At 43.2% G+C, this 15,591-nt stretch overlaps 1 protein-coding gene and 1 non-coding gene across 2 annotated transcripts in view; both read left to right on the top strand.

Annotated features, from left to right (window-relative positions):
• The window catches only part of MRPL3 (mitochondrial ribosomal protein L3), a 55,489-nt gene that overhangs the window by 20,835 nt on the left and 19,063 nt on the right, over positions 1-15,591 (top strand). The window contains exon 6 of the mRNA XM_020806866.3: positions 5,820-5,880. Coding sequence (XP_020662525.3) covers positions 5,820-5,880 — 61 coding nt within the window. The remainder of the gene's footprint in view (positions 1-5,819; positions 5,881-15,591) is intronic.
• Positions 2,050-2,206, top strand: LOC144583907 (U1 spliceosomal RNA). The gene has a single exon (XR_013537849.1). It is a non-coding gene; the product is annotated as a U1 spliceosomal RNA (small nuclear RNA).

Genomic DNA, 15,591 nt, shown 5'->3' with positions numbered 1-15,591 from the left:
TATAGAGGCCTTTACGCAACGTAATCTCATGACAAAAGCAAAACTTTTAAGATATCAAGATTTATTTTAAAAGGATGGTGAATTAAGTTCTAAAGAAGAGCTAGAGACACAGAATATTTATATAGACTGGCAGTCCAGAGCACAGCTGGAATCTAGATATATAAAAGACAAAATAGAAGGTTTCTACTCAGAACAAACGATGTTTGATAAGCTTTTATTAGGTTCAAAAGACAAAATAGTTAAGAACATGTATAACTATCTGTTAGAAATCAAAATGCAAGATGAAATGGTTAAAGAATGTATGATTAAGTGGGCACAAAATGTAGGGCATAATATTGATATTGATCAATAGTTGAAAATATGGCAAAATAATATAAAACTTACAAGATTGGTTAATTTTAAGGAGAATACCGTATTTTTTGCTCCATAAGCTGCACCTGACTTTAAGACGCACCTAATTTTTAGAGGAGGAACACAGTGAAAATATATTCTGAACCAAATAGTGTAATAAAATGTTTAATAAACTATAACAGAATAACATTTGAACCATGTAAAGTGAACAGCAGTCAACAGTGGCATTTATATAGACCATTATCAGCCAGTGATAAGACCTATACCACTCTACCTATATTTTACATTTCCTTTCATCCACCTCCTCCCCATGCTTATAGAAATGTCTCAATGACAGATGAGATTGTTGTGCAACTCTGCCCAGCTACTGCTCAAGCCTATATTAAGTTAGAAATGGTTTGTCTGATTTGGCACTGCATTGAGAGGTCCCTTTTAGTTGTGTGGAGGATAAATAGTGGAATTAAACTATTTAACAGCTGGTTTTCCTTATTTACTTTAGGTTATGCAAAAGAACAGCAACACAAAGCTTAACCTGATCCCATTCACCAGCAGTAGCACATGCTCAGCATAAGACCAAATCTCCATTTTCTGACATAATTGAACGTTTATAGCATGCAAGGCACAACAGGTTAGGCCACACAAAGCCATGAACAATGTTCTTGAAGAGCCAAAAAAACTGAATACAAACTATAGTAGTTGAAATCAGGAAACAGGTACTGTAATCCAGGTAGAAGTCACGAGGCACAGTTAGTTTCCTTGCTGCAACACCCTTTGGAAATACATTCTCTATTAGATGCCCAGAACTAGTTGAAAAGTTTGCAAGTTGAATCCAAATTTCCCATAAAAATGCATTGAAAATTAATTAATGCATTTTTATGGGGGGGGAGGTCAGAAACTTTAAAAAAAAACTTAAAAGAAAGTAACTTACCAGGTACTGTAGACTGAGTCTTGCTCTTCACAGTGCCTTGGTAGACCCCAGAACAGCCAAAAAAGAGCCCTAAACAGCTAAAAGCCAGCAGGCAGCCATTTTGTGCTCTTCTCCGTTCCTTTCCCCTCCCTTCTCCCCACCTAACAGCTGATCGGTGCTGGTCTGAAAGGCTTTGCAGACAGCTTTTAAAGCAAGTACCCCTATGCACGTTTCTACACAAGCAGGTTTCAACTCAAATGGAGCACCTTTTCACCCAAGCACAGTTTAACCCCAAACAAGCAGCTTTTAAAGTAAAACAAGCAGATTTTTAAGACAGGCATGCACATTTCTACACAAGCAGGTTCCAACTCAAACGGAGCACCTTTTCACCCAAGCACTAACCCCAAACAAACAGCTTTTGAAATAAATTTTACATTTTAAAATGACAATGCCAGGCAGTCCCAGGTCTCTCTCCCAGCTCTCTAACTGCTTGGACTAGCAAGGAAGCAGACAAGCAGCCTCTTCACTAACTGAAAGTTTGAATTTCCTCGCTTTCCCTGCCTTCCCCGCATATTAGGTATGCTAATATCTGTGCACTGGAGGATTGTGGGAGGAATATCCAGCCCCTGATAGGGGTCCTGTGGGGCACCCCAAAACACTGAAGAGCTCTCCTGGCCTCTTTCGGGACTTGGGCTGTGCAGCCCTGTTCTGATCAGGAGGTGCAGCCGGGGGTCGCCATGCCTTTGGGGGACAGGGCACAGAAAGGGGCAGGAGTTGGAGGGGCCATTCCAGCTCATACCTGGCAGGGGAGATACCATTATTGTAAATGTGGTTTTCCCAGGGTAAGGCTCATCTATTGCACTTTGGATGTGCTGACCCCTGTGATTTCCCCAAATGTGGGAAAATCAACTGACTAAGTGGGGAACTGCGTACGTTTGTGGTTCCCCCTGATCTTTCTAGAATTAATCTTTCCCCTTTGGTCCTTGCCTGTTTTCACTTCCTGCTGCCACAGACCTGTTAGCCTTGCTGGTTTTCCAGGTGGGCTGCAGGAATCAGATCCTGGGAAGCCAGCAATGCAGAATGGTGAGGTCCAAATCAGCAAGCAGTCTCTGGTGCCAGTTCAGAGGCCTCCCAGCATGGCAGTGGGAGGCTTCTCGGTGGTGGTGGCTGAACCCTTTTTTACTGTATTCGCTCCATAAAACGCACATACTTCCCCCCCACTTTTTTGGGGGGGGAGTGTGTCTTATGGAGTGAAAAATAAGGTATATACAAGATGTTTTATAGGTGGCATTTGACTCCAGAAAAAATGTCGAAGATGTATACAGATGTATCAGATGTGTGTTGGAAATGTGAAGCACATGTGGGAAGCTATTATCCTTTTTTTTATTTATTTATATCCCGCCCATCTGGTCTGGTCGACCACTCTGGGCATGTGGTGGTCATGTAGAGTAGCGAAACAGTATTGGAAAAGAGTACATTCTGTATTGCAACAAATATTGCTTTGTAAGGTGCCATTAACCCCAGAACTGTTTTTATTGAGTATGATGCCTGATAACATAGATAAGACAAACGAGTATATAGTTATATACATAGTTACTGCAGCCAGAATTCTTTATGCCAAAAATTGGAAAAGTCCAACGGTGCCAAAACAAGAAGATCTCACAGAGAAGATACGGGGAACAGCGGAAATGGACATTTTATCAGAAGTGATGAAGGACTGTCCTTTACAAAAGGCAACTGAAAGATGGGACTTATTCTATAAATGGATTAAGTTAACAGACAGCGTATGAAGAGCATACATTGAAATGAGAACTTAAACCTGGAAGGCAGAAAATAGTAAAAAGAGTAATTGGAATTTTGATATGGCAATATGTATTGAATGGATGTTAGTATGTTATTGTTTCTCCTCTTCCCTCTTAACCTCAACTCCCTTTTCCTTTTTTGTCACCCCTTGTTAAAAATTAAAATTAAAATTAAAAAAAAGAAGTGGGTGTCTTCTCTTTCTGTTTCCCTCCTTGCTTACAGAGTGCCAGTGTACAATAAAATATCAGGCATTAGGCAGACTAGAGTGACAATGGCAGAAAAGTTGGAGTGACTCCAACTAAATACAGGGTAGGGCTCATTGGAAGGCCTATTCTGTGGTAGTAGCTGCGAAGAAGTCATTCTTCTCTGTCACCATTAAGTCTGCACAGAGTTGTCCAGTGGAGCTATTTTGAGTGGTCCAGGGCCTATTTCGCCATAGCCCACAAGAAGAGAATGCAGACTATGCTGCAACTCGCAGGCAAAATTGCTCAGATCCGCTCTGACTTGGATGCTGTAGTTCAGGGGTGGGCAATTAATTTCTATAGGGGGGCCACATGAAAAATCTGAACTGTGTTCAAGGGCCAAACCAACTTTACTTAAAAATCAAATGAAACAGTGATGTTATTATTGTTTTTATTTTAAACTTGTTAATCTTCACAAATACTAAAGAGGATTTTTGCGGTATGTTAAAGATAAGCAACTGATCAACTTTAGACAAAAAGCTATAAATGGTTTTGATGTTCAAAACTGTCTGCGGGCCGGGTAGGAGTGGCTCGCGGGCCGTATGTGGCCCTCGGGCCGCACTTTGCCCAGGTCTGCTGTAGTTGATACAGATCCTGTGAATGTAACTTTGACCTCTGATTTCTCCGTGTTTATGAATGAGTTTCAGTTCTTGCAATCTGATAATGTGCACAGAACCTGTAGAGATGTGAAAGCTACTACATGTCTGCTGGATCCTTGCTCTTTTTGGCTTATAAAAGCTGCTAAAAACAGACCGGTTGAGTGGGTAGGAGGAGTGGTAAACACCTCCTTGCAACAGGATAGAATCCCATCATACTTAAAGGAGACAGTTGTAAAGGCCATTGTTGAAAAAGCTCTCTTTGGAATCCCACATTACTGAGTAATTACCAACCAGTATCTAATATTCCATTCTTGGGCAAGGTACTTCTAAATTCCAGGGGTTCCTGGATGAGATGGATTTTAATCCAGCTTCAGGCCTGGTTATGGGACGAAGACTGCTCTAGTCACCTTAGTGGATGACTTACGCTGGGAACTGCATAGGAAGAATATGTTCCAGTTGGTTCTGCTGGACCTGTCAGTGGCTTTCTATACCCTTCTGGCCTATCTCTCCGGGATGGGTCTTGAAGCCACTCCTTTATGGTGGCTCCAGTCCTTCCTGGAGGAGAGAACTCAGAAAATAATGCTGGAGGATTCCTGTCCGACACCCTGACCACTGGCCTGGAGGGCCACTCAGGGTTCTGTTTTGTCTCCCGTATTATCCTGCATGATACTATTGGGAGAGGTTTTCTGAAGTTTTGGGGTTTGGTGTCACCAGTATGCGGATGACACCCAACTCTGTCTCTCCTCACCATCTAAATCCAATAAGCTGTTTTGGTCCAGATCAATGTCTGGTATCAGTAATGGATGGGATGAGGGTGACTACACTGAAACTTAATCTAGAAAAGGCAGCAGTGCACCTGTTCAGTTCAAAGGTAGATTAAGGAATGGGGATTCAACTTGTGATGGATGGGGCTACACTCCCTCTGAAAACATAGGTGCACAGCTTGTGTGTGTGTGTGTGTGTGTTGGTGCTCCTGGATTTGTCTCAGCCTGGATGTCCAGGTTTTGATGGTAACCAGGAGTACCTTTGCACAGTTAAAATGAGTGCAGCATCTGTGCCCGTTCCTGGAGACGTCTGATATGGTCATGGTGACATAGTTACATCTTGGCTGGATTATTATAATGCACACTCATGTGGAAAGTGTCAAGAAACTTCAGCAGGTCGAAAACATGGCAGCCAGATTGCTAACATATATCATCTGTTACAATAGCACCACTGGCTGCTAGTGTGTTTCTGGTCACAATTCAGAGTGCTGGTTTTGGCCTATAAAGCCCCAAATGACTTTGGCTCAAGCTATCTCAAGGACTATGTCTCCCCTTATAAGACTGCTTCAGTGTTAAGATCATCAGGAGAGGCCTTTCCCTCAATTCCACCATCTGCACAAGCAAGTTTGGTGGGGACCAGGGAGAGGGCCTTCTCTGTTTCTGCTCCCAGGCTTTGGAACTTCCTCCCACAGGAGGCCATACTGGCCCCATCTTTGCTACCCTTCTGTAAACAGGCAAATCCCTTTCTCTTCAGGCAAGCTTTTCCTTAATGATTCACTACCTGTGTGTGATTTTTAGATGGATTGTTATGCCTTACTTCTTTGACTGTGTTTTTAATATTGCTTTTGTTTATCATTTTTCAGAGTGGTATTTGTCATCTTTTCATTATTTGTATACTTAATCATAATAGCTTTAATTATCTTATTTTAATGATATAAGTTGCCTTTGCATACTCATTGTTTTTAGCTATTAATATTGTCTTTTAATCATGTAATCTGCCTTGGGTCCTTTTTAAGAGAAAGGCAGGTTAAAAATATTTCAAATAAATTAATACATAAATCAGAGGTTTAAATTGGCACATTGTTCTCAGTGCTATACAACATTTCATTTGCTTACTGTAATTATATTCTCTTCTCTGCTCCCACTGTGTTAGGTACTCCCCTGTATGCAGCTCACTTCCGTCCTGGACAGTATGTGGATGTTACAGCAAAAACGTAAGTTCCAATCTATAGTTATTCCTATATTAGAAACAGGATCCAGAGATGTACTTCTGCTGGATCCTTCCTCCTTTTTCTAAAAATGGCAGCCCACCCCTGGCCTGCAGTCCTCCTTTTTACTCTAAATATCTGTTCTGGAAAATGGGAGCAGATTTTTAGTAGCAGGAAGAGATGTAGCCTGGAAGGAGAAGAAGATAGTTCAAATTCGCTAGTATTAAATTACTTCTTGGCCAAGCAGTTTGTGAACTCCAGAATGTGTTGCCAGGTTGAGGTGTGGGAGTACTTTTTATTTAAAGCACTTATATACAGTTTTTCTGCAAACCTCACCAAATGATTTGCATAACAATATAAAAATAAAGAGTAATACTAATTCTATGGAAATAAAATAGTCAAACTACAAAACAGAAAACTTTTCAAAAATGGAGTCCCCGCCTGGCTGGGGCTGTGGTGGTTGTTGGGAGCGGATGAAACAGATTTAGACCAGACATGCTGTTGGATTTTAACTTCCATCATCCTTTCCATCATAGCCAGTGGTGAGGGATTATGGGAGTTGCAGTCTCACTACATAAAGCCAGTATTTATGTAAGAGAAATGAGCATGGGGGAATATGTGGGACGAGCCTAAGATGTCTCCATGTTTCACTGCAGCACTTCTCATTCTTAATAGAAAAGTGACACAGTTGTGTTGGATTCAAAAGGAAGGCCATGACTGTTTTTGCAGTCGTCTGCAATATATACAAATACAGTCTGTAAACTTTTATTGCTCTGCTTGCTACTGAGGAAGAGCGGAGGACAAGTACAAGTAGCTCCAGAGCTAATGAAGTGGTTGGGCCAAAGCAGAAAGGACGCTCAGCTGTGGACATGCCTGGAAGGAAAGTCCGATACTGCAAAGAAAAATACTGCATAGGAACCTGGAATGTAAGATCTATGAACCTTGGGAAGCTCGATGTGGTCAAACAGGAGATGGCAAGAATAAATATTGACATCCTGGGCGTCAGTGAACTAAAATGGACAGGAATGGGCGAATTCAATTCAGATGACTACCATATCTACTATTGTGGGCAAGAAGCCCGTAGAAGGAATGGAGTAGCCCTCATAGTCAACAAAAGAGTGGGAAAAGCTGTAATGGGATATAATCTTAAAAATGATAGAATGATGTCAATACGAATCCAAGGCAGACCTTTCAACATCACAATAATCCAAGTTTATGCACCAACCACCAGTGCTGAGGAGACTGAAACTGACCAATTCTATGAAGACTTACAACACCTTCTAGAACTGACACCAAAGAAAGATGTTCTCATTCTTGGGGATTGGAATGCTAAAGTAGGGAGTCAAGAGATAAAAGGAACAACAGGAAAGTTTGGCCTTGGAGTTCAAAACGAAGCAGGGCAAAGGCTAATAGAGTTTTGTCAAGAGAACAAGCTGGTCATCACAAACACTCTTTTCCAACAACACAAGAGGCGACTCTACACATGGGAATCACCAGATGGGCAATACCGTAATCAGATTGATTATATTCTCTGCAGCCAAAGGTGGAGAAGCTCTATACAGTCAGCAAAAACAAGACCTGTAGCTGATTGTGGCTCTGATCATCAGCTTCTCATAGCAAAATTCAAACTCAAACTGAAGAGAGTAGGAAAAACCACTGGGCTAGTCAGGTATAATCTAAAGCAAATCCCTTATGAATACACAGTGGAAGTGAAGAACAAATTTAAGGAACTCGATTTGGTGGACAGAGTGCCTGAAGAACTTTGGACAGAGGCTCGTAACATTGTACAGGAGGCAGCAACAAAAACCATCCCAAAGAAAAGGAAATGCAAGAAAGCAAAGTGGCTGTCCAGCGAGGCCTTACAAATAGCAGAGAAGAGAAGGGAAACAAAATGCAAGGGAGATAGGGAAAGTTACAGAAAATTGAATGCAGACTTCCAAAGAATAGCAAGGAGAGACAAAAGGGCCTTCTTAAATGAACAATGCAAAGAAATAGAGGAAAATAATAGAAAAGGAAAAACCAGAGATCTGTTCAGGAAAATTGGAGATATTAAAGGAAAATTTTGTGCAAAGATGAACATGATAAAGGACAAAAATGGGAGAGACCTCACAGAAGCAGAAGACATCAAGAAGTGGTGGCAAGAATACACAGAGGAATTATACCAGAAAGATTTGGATATCCCGGACAACCCAGATAGTGTGGCTGCTGACCTTGAGCCAGACATCCTGGAGAGGGAAGTCAAGTGGGCCTTAGAAAGCTTGTCTAACAACAAGGCCAGTGGAGTGATGGCATTCCAGTTGAACTATTTAAAATCTTAAAAGATGATGCTGTTAAGGTGCTACATTCAATATGCCAGCAAGTTTGGAAAACTCAATAGTGGCCAGAGGACTGGAAAAGATCAGTCTACATCCCAATCCCAAAGAAGGGCAGTGCCAAAGAATGCTCCAACTACCGTACAATTGCACTCATTTCACACGCTAGCAAGGTTATACTCAAAATCCTGCAAGGTAGGCTTCAGCAGTATGTGGACCGAGAACTCCCAGAAGTACAAGCTGGATTCCGAAGAGGCAGAGGAACTCAAGACCAAATTGCTAACATGAGCTGGATTATGGGGAAAGCCACAGAGTTCCAGAAAAACATCTACTTCTGCATTCATAAGAGCCTCGTGGCGCAGTGGTTAAAATGCTGTACTGCAGCTAAAACTGTGCTCACGACCTGGGGTTCAAATCCCAGGTAGCTGGCTCAAGGTTGACTCAGCCTTCCATCCTTCCGAGGTCGGTAAAATGAGTACCCAGCTTGCTGGGGGGGCAATATGTAGCCTGTATAATTAAAATTGTAAACCGCCCGGAGAGTGCTTGTAGCGCTATGGGGCGGTATATAAGTCCAATAAATAAATAAATAAATAAATAAATAAATAAATATGCAAAAGCCTTTGACTGTGTGGACCACAACAAACTATGGCAAGTCCTTAAAGAAATGGGAGTGCCTGACCACCTTATCTATCTCCTGAGAAACCTATACGTGGGACAGGAAGCAACAGTTAGAACTGGATACGGAAACACTGATTGGTTCAAAATTGGGATAGGAGTACGACAAGGCTGTATATTGTCCCCCTGCTTATTTAACTTACATGCAGAATACATCATGTGAAAGGCCGGACTGGAGGAATCCCAAAACGGAATTAAGATTGCCGGAAGAAATATCAACCTCAGATATGCAGATGATACCACTCTGATGGCAGAAAGTGAAGAGGGATTAAGGAAGCTTGTAATGAGGGTGAAAGAGGAGAGTGCAAAAAACAGTCTGAAGCTCAACATCAAAAAAAACTAAGATCATGGCCACTGGTCCCATCACCTCCTGGCAGATAGAAGGGGAAGATATGGAGGTAGTGACAGATTGTACTTTTTTGGGCTCCATGATAACTGGAGATGGTGACAGCAGCCATGAAATTAAAAGACGCCTCCTTCTTGGGAGGAAAGCAATGACAAACCTCGACAGCATCTTAAAAAACCTGAGACATCACCTTGCCAACAAAAGTCCGCATAGTCAAAGCTATGGTTTTTCCTGTAGTGATGTACGGAACTGAGAGCTGGACCATAAAGAAAGCTGACCGCCGAAGAATTGATGCTTTTGAACTGTGGTGCTGGTGGAGGCTCTTGAGAGTCCCCTGGACTGCAAGGAGAACAAACCTATCCATCTTGAAGGAAATCAACCCTGAGTGTTCACTGGAAGGACAGATCCTGAAACTGAGGCTCCAATACTTTGGCCATCTCATGAGAAGAGAAGACTCCCTGGAAAGGTCCCTGATGTTAGGAAAGTGTGAGGCCAAGAGGAGAAGGGGACAACAGAGGATGAGATGGTTGGACAGTGTCATCGAAGCGACCAACATGAATTTGGCCCAGGTCCGGGAGGCAGTAGAAGACAGGAGGGCCTGGCGTGCTCTGATCCATGGGGTCACGAAGAGTCGGACATGACTAAACGACTGAACAACAACAAGGGGAGATAGACAGGTTAGGGAAATTGGCCAGCTAGTGACTGAAGATGGTACTGCAAACTTGAAATATGCAGAAACATTATAATTATTGTATTTTCCATGTATAAGACGCCCCCCCCCCAATTTTGAGCCTGAGTGCCAAAATCAGCTGGCACCCTCCGAGCCGCTGTATCCTCCAGAGGACAATCCAGGGGGCGCCTTCCCTCTCCCCAAATATAGGCAGCCCCTTTGCCTGGGCTTCCTGTGCTGCGTTGTGCTCCGCTCCGCTTGCTCACTCTCCTGCAGCGCCGGAATCACAGTCAGTGGGCAGCCGCCAAGGGGCAGCCGAGCGCAGCTCCTCCTGTGTCTACTGCCGTTGCCGCCGCCGCCCAATCACCTCCTCTGGCGCCCCTTGCGGGCTCCCTTTGGGCAGGGGACAAGATGTCTGCATGAGCTTGAGCTGAGCCGTGGCAGCAAGCACTACTGCGCCCTATACCGGACTGGCATGGGCAGCAGCATTGGCATGGCTCACATGCCCACAGAGAGGGCTCTGCCTGCCAGCGATTCAGCTTACTTCTGTGTATAAGATGACCCTCAGTTTTTGCTTTAACTATTTTAAGAAAAAGTGTCATCCTGTACATACAAAAATATGATAATTAAGATGTTATGAAAATCAAATAATCATCTAGAATCCTGTTGCAGTATGTAGCAAGTTTGAAGTCTTCAGGCTTCATAGTTTTGGAGCAACAGTTCAGATACAAATATTCACCCACTACTACATTCCAACCTTTCAGTTATTTTTATAGATGATAATATGTACACACCATCTTATTTGACCATCTCAAACAGTAAGAGCAACAACTTTGTCCCTGTGCTTCTCCAAAGCAGAATATGTTAGTACTGTGCAGTATAAATCATCACATGCCAAACAAGTGGATGTAGCTTTTAATGAATCATGTAGGACCTTTTTTTAGTTAAGTAAACCTTCCTATATCTTAGTTTTGCCAGTAAAAATTGTAATTTGTTTTGAAGAGTTTTAAAATTGAGTTTAACGGAAGCAGCTGAGGCAGGAGGCTGATCAAAGTTCAGTACATTTAAGCTTAATTTTTAGAGTAGATCCAGCTTCATGTTCTGTGCCACAGGGTCAGAGTCCCCATACAAATTAATGAGGGATGAATCCGTTGGAGCATGTCTGTCTGTCTGTCTGTCTGTCTGTCTGTCTGTCTGTCTGTCTGTCTGTCTGTCTGTCTGTCTGTCTGTGATGTTGGGTGTGTGTGTGTTGAAGAGCACAAGGCCAGATTTTATTCCCAGTCTTAAAGTTTGTGTGTAGGCTGTGGGAAAGTATCATCTGAGAAGGCATAAAGATCTGCACTTGTATTTCTTCCTCCTTTTGCTTTCTGTCTTTTTAAGTTCTTCATACTGCAAGAGAGCTTGAAGGACATACGAATACAGGATGTGAATTTATTGTATTTAATGCATGTCTGTCCAGTAATAACCTGCTGTTTATAGTGTATTACACCCTGAAAATTTCCCTAGCAGTATATTTGGATCTTGCAAAAGCTTGAAGCAGCAAGGGGGGAAGCGGGAACTGTGCCCAGAGCACTGTCTCTTACAAGCATATAATGCATAGCAATGAAATTGCTTTTCGATTTTTATTCCTTAGAAAGTACTAGTTGTGGCTGTGTGGATAATTCCCATTTCTTCATCTTCTTTCTCTCTTTTTTTTCTTTTTCTTTTTAAAAGAGCGTCCAGATGAAATATTGAAGTGAACACTTAGTCTTGTGGTACCAGGGATTACTCTGGTTGATTAAAGTTGAACAGGGCTATTGCCTTTGACGTTTGGCTCCTTCAGATCATGCATTTGTGACTATAGACCAACCTTTCCCACCCCACAAACTCCGGTCTTTTGCATTAGTGACATCCCAGCTTCTGATATGTGCTCAGTGCTACAGGAACAAATGTGGTTACTTTGTTTCAGCATCCCACTGAACATAATTCTTCTTAAAAATATAATAAAATTATCTCTGTTGTGATGAAAACATTCAATTACTATTGGATAAATAAAAATTATCGGTATTAGTGTGATGGCAAAATATATTTAGTTTACTTGCCACTCACCTCTAAATATTTTCTACACTAAATGATCTTGTTTTCAGCAAGTGAATATGACTTCACATTTATGTGGCTGTGATCATAGTTGTGGCTGTGATCCCAGAAGCACAAGCTGGATTTCGAAGGGGCAGAGGACCTAGAGACCAAATTGCTAACATGCGCTAGATCATGGAGAAAGCCAGAGAGTTCCAGAAAAATATCTACTTCTGCTTCATTGACTATGCAAAAGCCTTTGACTGTGTGGACCACAGCAAACTAGGGCAAATCCTTAAAGAAATGGGAGTGCCTGACCACCTTATCTATTTCCTGAGAAACCTATATGTGGGACAGGAAGCAACAGTTAGAACTGGATATGGAGCAACTGATTGGATCAAAATTGGGAAAGGAGTGTGACAACCCCAGACCTACTGGGATATGCCACAGTCTCACTAAGCTGCCACCAACCATTCCCTATAAGAAGTCACACAGACCAGGGATGGATTTTTAACAAATAAAAGAACAAGGTTTATTTACATAACACACAGGGAAAATAAAATGATCAAATGAATAAGATACAGTAACGTGGCTTAGTCTCAATCATACATACACCAGTTTGGTTCACAAAGAACGCATTTAACTAAAGCACAGACCCTGAACCTATCAGTTCTGGCCAACCCTACAGACACCTGAACCTATCAGGTTGGTACTGACTGACACACAGTAGTACCCTGTCTGACACACAGACTCCCACTCAAGCTTCTTCTCTCAGCTCTTCTCCAGCTTCTTCTTCAGCTCTCCTCACACGCTCCACATATATATACAGTACAGCCCCTCCTCCTGATGTCCCGCCTTCCACTCCCCATAGGATGGAACTTTCCCTCCAAACCCATGACAGACAGGTAACATCAGTGCTGTATGTAACACCTCCCCTCTTTATAAGTTGTTTTGTAGGGGGAAAGCTAAGGTGCTTTTCTCCAAAAAACAACCTGGTTAAAACACACAAAAACAGTTATACATACAATATCATACTTACTTATACTTACACTCTAAGTTAAACATTTACCATTTTCAATACATCAAGTTATCTTTATTCATACAAACCAATCATGTTTAATAAACAGGTACATTTAACTTTTTGTCATCAAAATATATACATAGTCCATGTTTCTTTCGCCGTCTTCATTCTTCGGGTCTTCTTGACAAGGCGTCAGCAACACAGTTCACTGACCCTCTGACCACCTTCACTTCAAAGTCATAGTCTTGCAGGTTTAAAGCCCACCTCATAAGTTTGCTATTGTGGGTTTTCATTGTCTTTAACCATTGCAATGGTGAATGGTCAGTGCACAGAATAAAATGTCTTCCCCAGATGTAAGGCTTGGCCTTCTGGATCGCGTAGACTATGGCCAGGCACTCCTTTTCCACGGTTGCCAGATGTCTCTCACCTTTCTGGAGTTTCCTACTCAGGTAGGACACTGGATGCTGGTCACCATTTTCATCCTCCTGGCAAAGAACTGCTCCTACCCCGCTGTTAGACGCATCGGTGTATATGATGAACTCCCGGTCGAAGTCTGGAGCACGCAGCACTGGATAGTTGATGAGGGCCTCCTTCAACCTCTGGAACGCCTCCTCACAGTCGCTGGTCCACGGGATGCGGTCATCAGTCTTCTTCCGCGTCAGATCGGTCAGCGGAGCCGCAATCTCGCTAAACCTCGGGATGAACTTTCTGTAGTAGCCCACCAACCCAAGAAATGATTTGACTTTTTTCTTGGTGTTGGGTCTAGGCCAATCACGAACTGCTTCTATCTTAGCCTCTAGGGGTTTTATCACTCCTCCCCCTACCATGTGACCCAAGTATTTTATTTCTGGGCTACCCAGCTGCAGTTTGTTCTCTTGGCAGAGCCTAGGCCAAAGCACTTCCTCCCCTGGGTTAAAGTGCCTCTCCCTGCCTTCCTGGTCATCCCAAGCTTTCTTTCTGACCTTTTGAGCTTGCAGGGTCTCTGCTGCTAGCTCTAGGTTTCCCTTTAGGTCATTCCTTAAGGTGTCTATATATGTCACAACGTCTTGTGGGTCATCCTGGGTGATCTGCTCCCAATTTTGTTTGATCAAATCAAGGGGCCCTTTCACCCTTCTCCCAAATAAAAGTTCAAACGGACTGAACCCGGTACTGGCTTGTGGCACTGATCGATAAGCAAACAAAAGGGATTGCAGCTTCTGGTCCCAATTGTTCGGATTCTCTGCCAAGTAAGCCCTAATCATGCGCATCAGAGTCCCATTGAACTTCTCAGTTAACCCATTACTTTCAGGGTGATAGGCAGTGGTTTCCTTGTGCTTAATTCCACAGAGTTGCCATAAGCGTTTCATGAGCTTCGATGTGAATGATGCGCCCAAATCTGTGATTATTTCTGAGGCAAATCCCATCCTGGACATATACCCCACCAAGGCATCTGCCACTGTGTTAGTTTCAATGTTAGTCAAGGGTATGGCTTCAGGGTACCTCGTGGCATGGTCCACAATGGTGAGAATGAACCTGTTCCCCCTCTTTGTGGCCTTGGGCAAAGGTCCCACAATATCCACCCCTATGCATTTGAACGGAGTGTCAATCACAGGCAAAGGGCACAACTTTGCTTTGGTCCTGTCACGATTATTCCCCTGCCGCTGACACACATCACATTGTTTACAGAACTCCCTGATCTGCTTCCCTATGTCAGGCCAGTAAAAATTCTGTGTAATTCTCTGCTGTGTCTTGTTCACCCCTAAGTGCGCAGCAAACATGTCAGAGTGCCCCCTTTGTAAGATCATGGGGCGATACTTTTCAGGTACCACTAGCTGACTTCTGATCCCATCTCCCCCTTTTGAGATATTCCTCAGGGTCTCTCTATATAAAATCCCCTTTTTCTCTAGAAATCTCACTGGGGTTTCAGGTGTTAGCTGGGCGTCTGTCACCTGTTCAAAACACTTTTGGAGAGTGGCGTCTGCCTTTTGCTCTTGGCCAAATCGACTGTCTGTGGTTAAGGTTTCCACCTCAGCTTCGGCACTCCCCTCTGCTTCCGTCTCGGGCTCATCAGTACCCCCCTGAACTGTCCCCGTGGTGGCTTGTGAGCGTGTAATCACTAGCACCCGTTTCACATGTTCAGCCAGGTCATTTCCCACGAGCACGGCTGCTGGCAGAGTCGCTGAAATCGCTAGCCGCCAAACTCCCCTCCAGCCTTGAAAGCTCACAGTTACCTCCGCTACTGGCAGTGAGATCACCTGTCCCTCAATCCCTGCCACCTTTATGCTCTCATTTGGGATTACATACTCCCTAGGAATAATATCTGGATGGCACAGGGTCACCTGGGAACAAGTATCCCTTAACCCCCGATACTGATGGTCAAGTATTCCTACGTCCACCCCTGCTGTTTCAAACAACTGTGAATCTGTTCTCACAAGTAAGCAGCGCCTGACCTCCACAAGAGGACCATTTTCCTCAGCCTGATCAGCAGATGTAACTGTTCCAGATTGAGTAGCCATGGCAACAGGCTCCCTCAGTGACAAGGAGCTTTGCTCTTTCTGGACACAGAACACAGCTTTTGGCTTGGTTCCACTCGAATCATGAGGCACATTTCCTTTTAACTGCTTTAATTTCTCACACTCTGAGATTAGATGGCCCTTTC

The sequence above is a fragment of the Pogona vitticeps genome, chromosome 6 (genome assembly GCF_051106095.1).
Source record: "Pogona vitticeps strain Pit_001003342236 chromosome 6, PviZW2.1, whole genome shotgun sequence".
In the NCBI taxonomy this organism is placed as follows: domain Eukaryota; kingdom Metazoa; phylum Chordata; class Lepidosauria; order Squamata; family Agamidae; genus Pogona; species Pogona vitticeps.
Note: the sequence above shows the minus strand (reverse complement) of the source record. Positions and strands in the feature narration are given on the sequence as shown.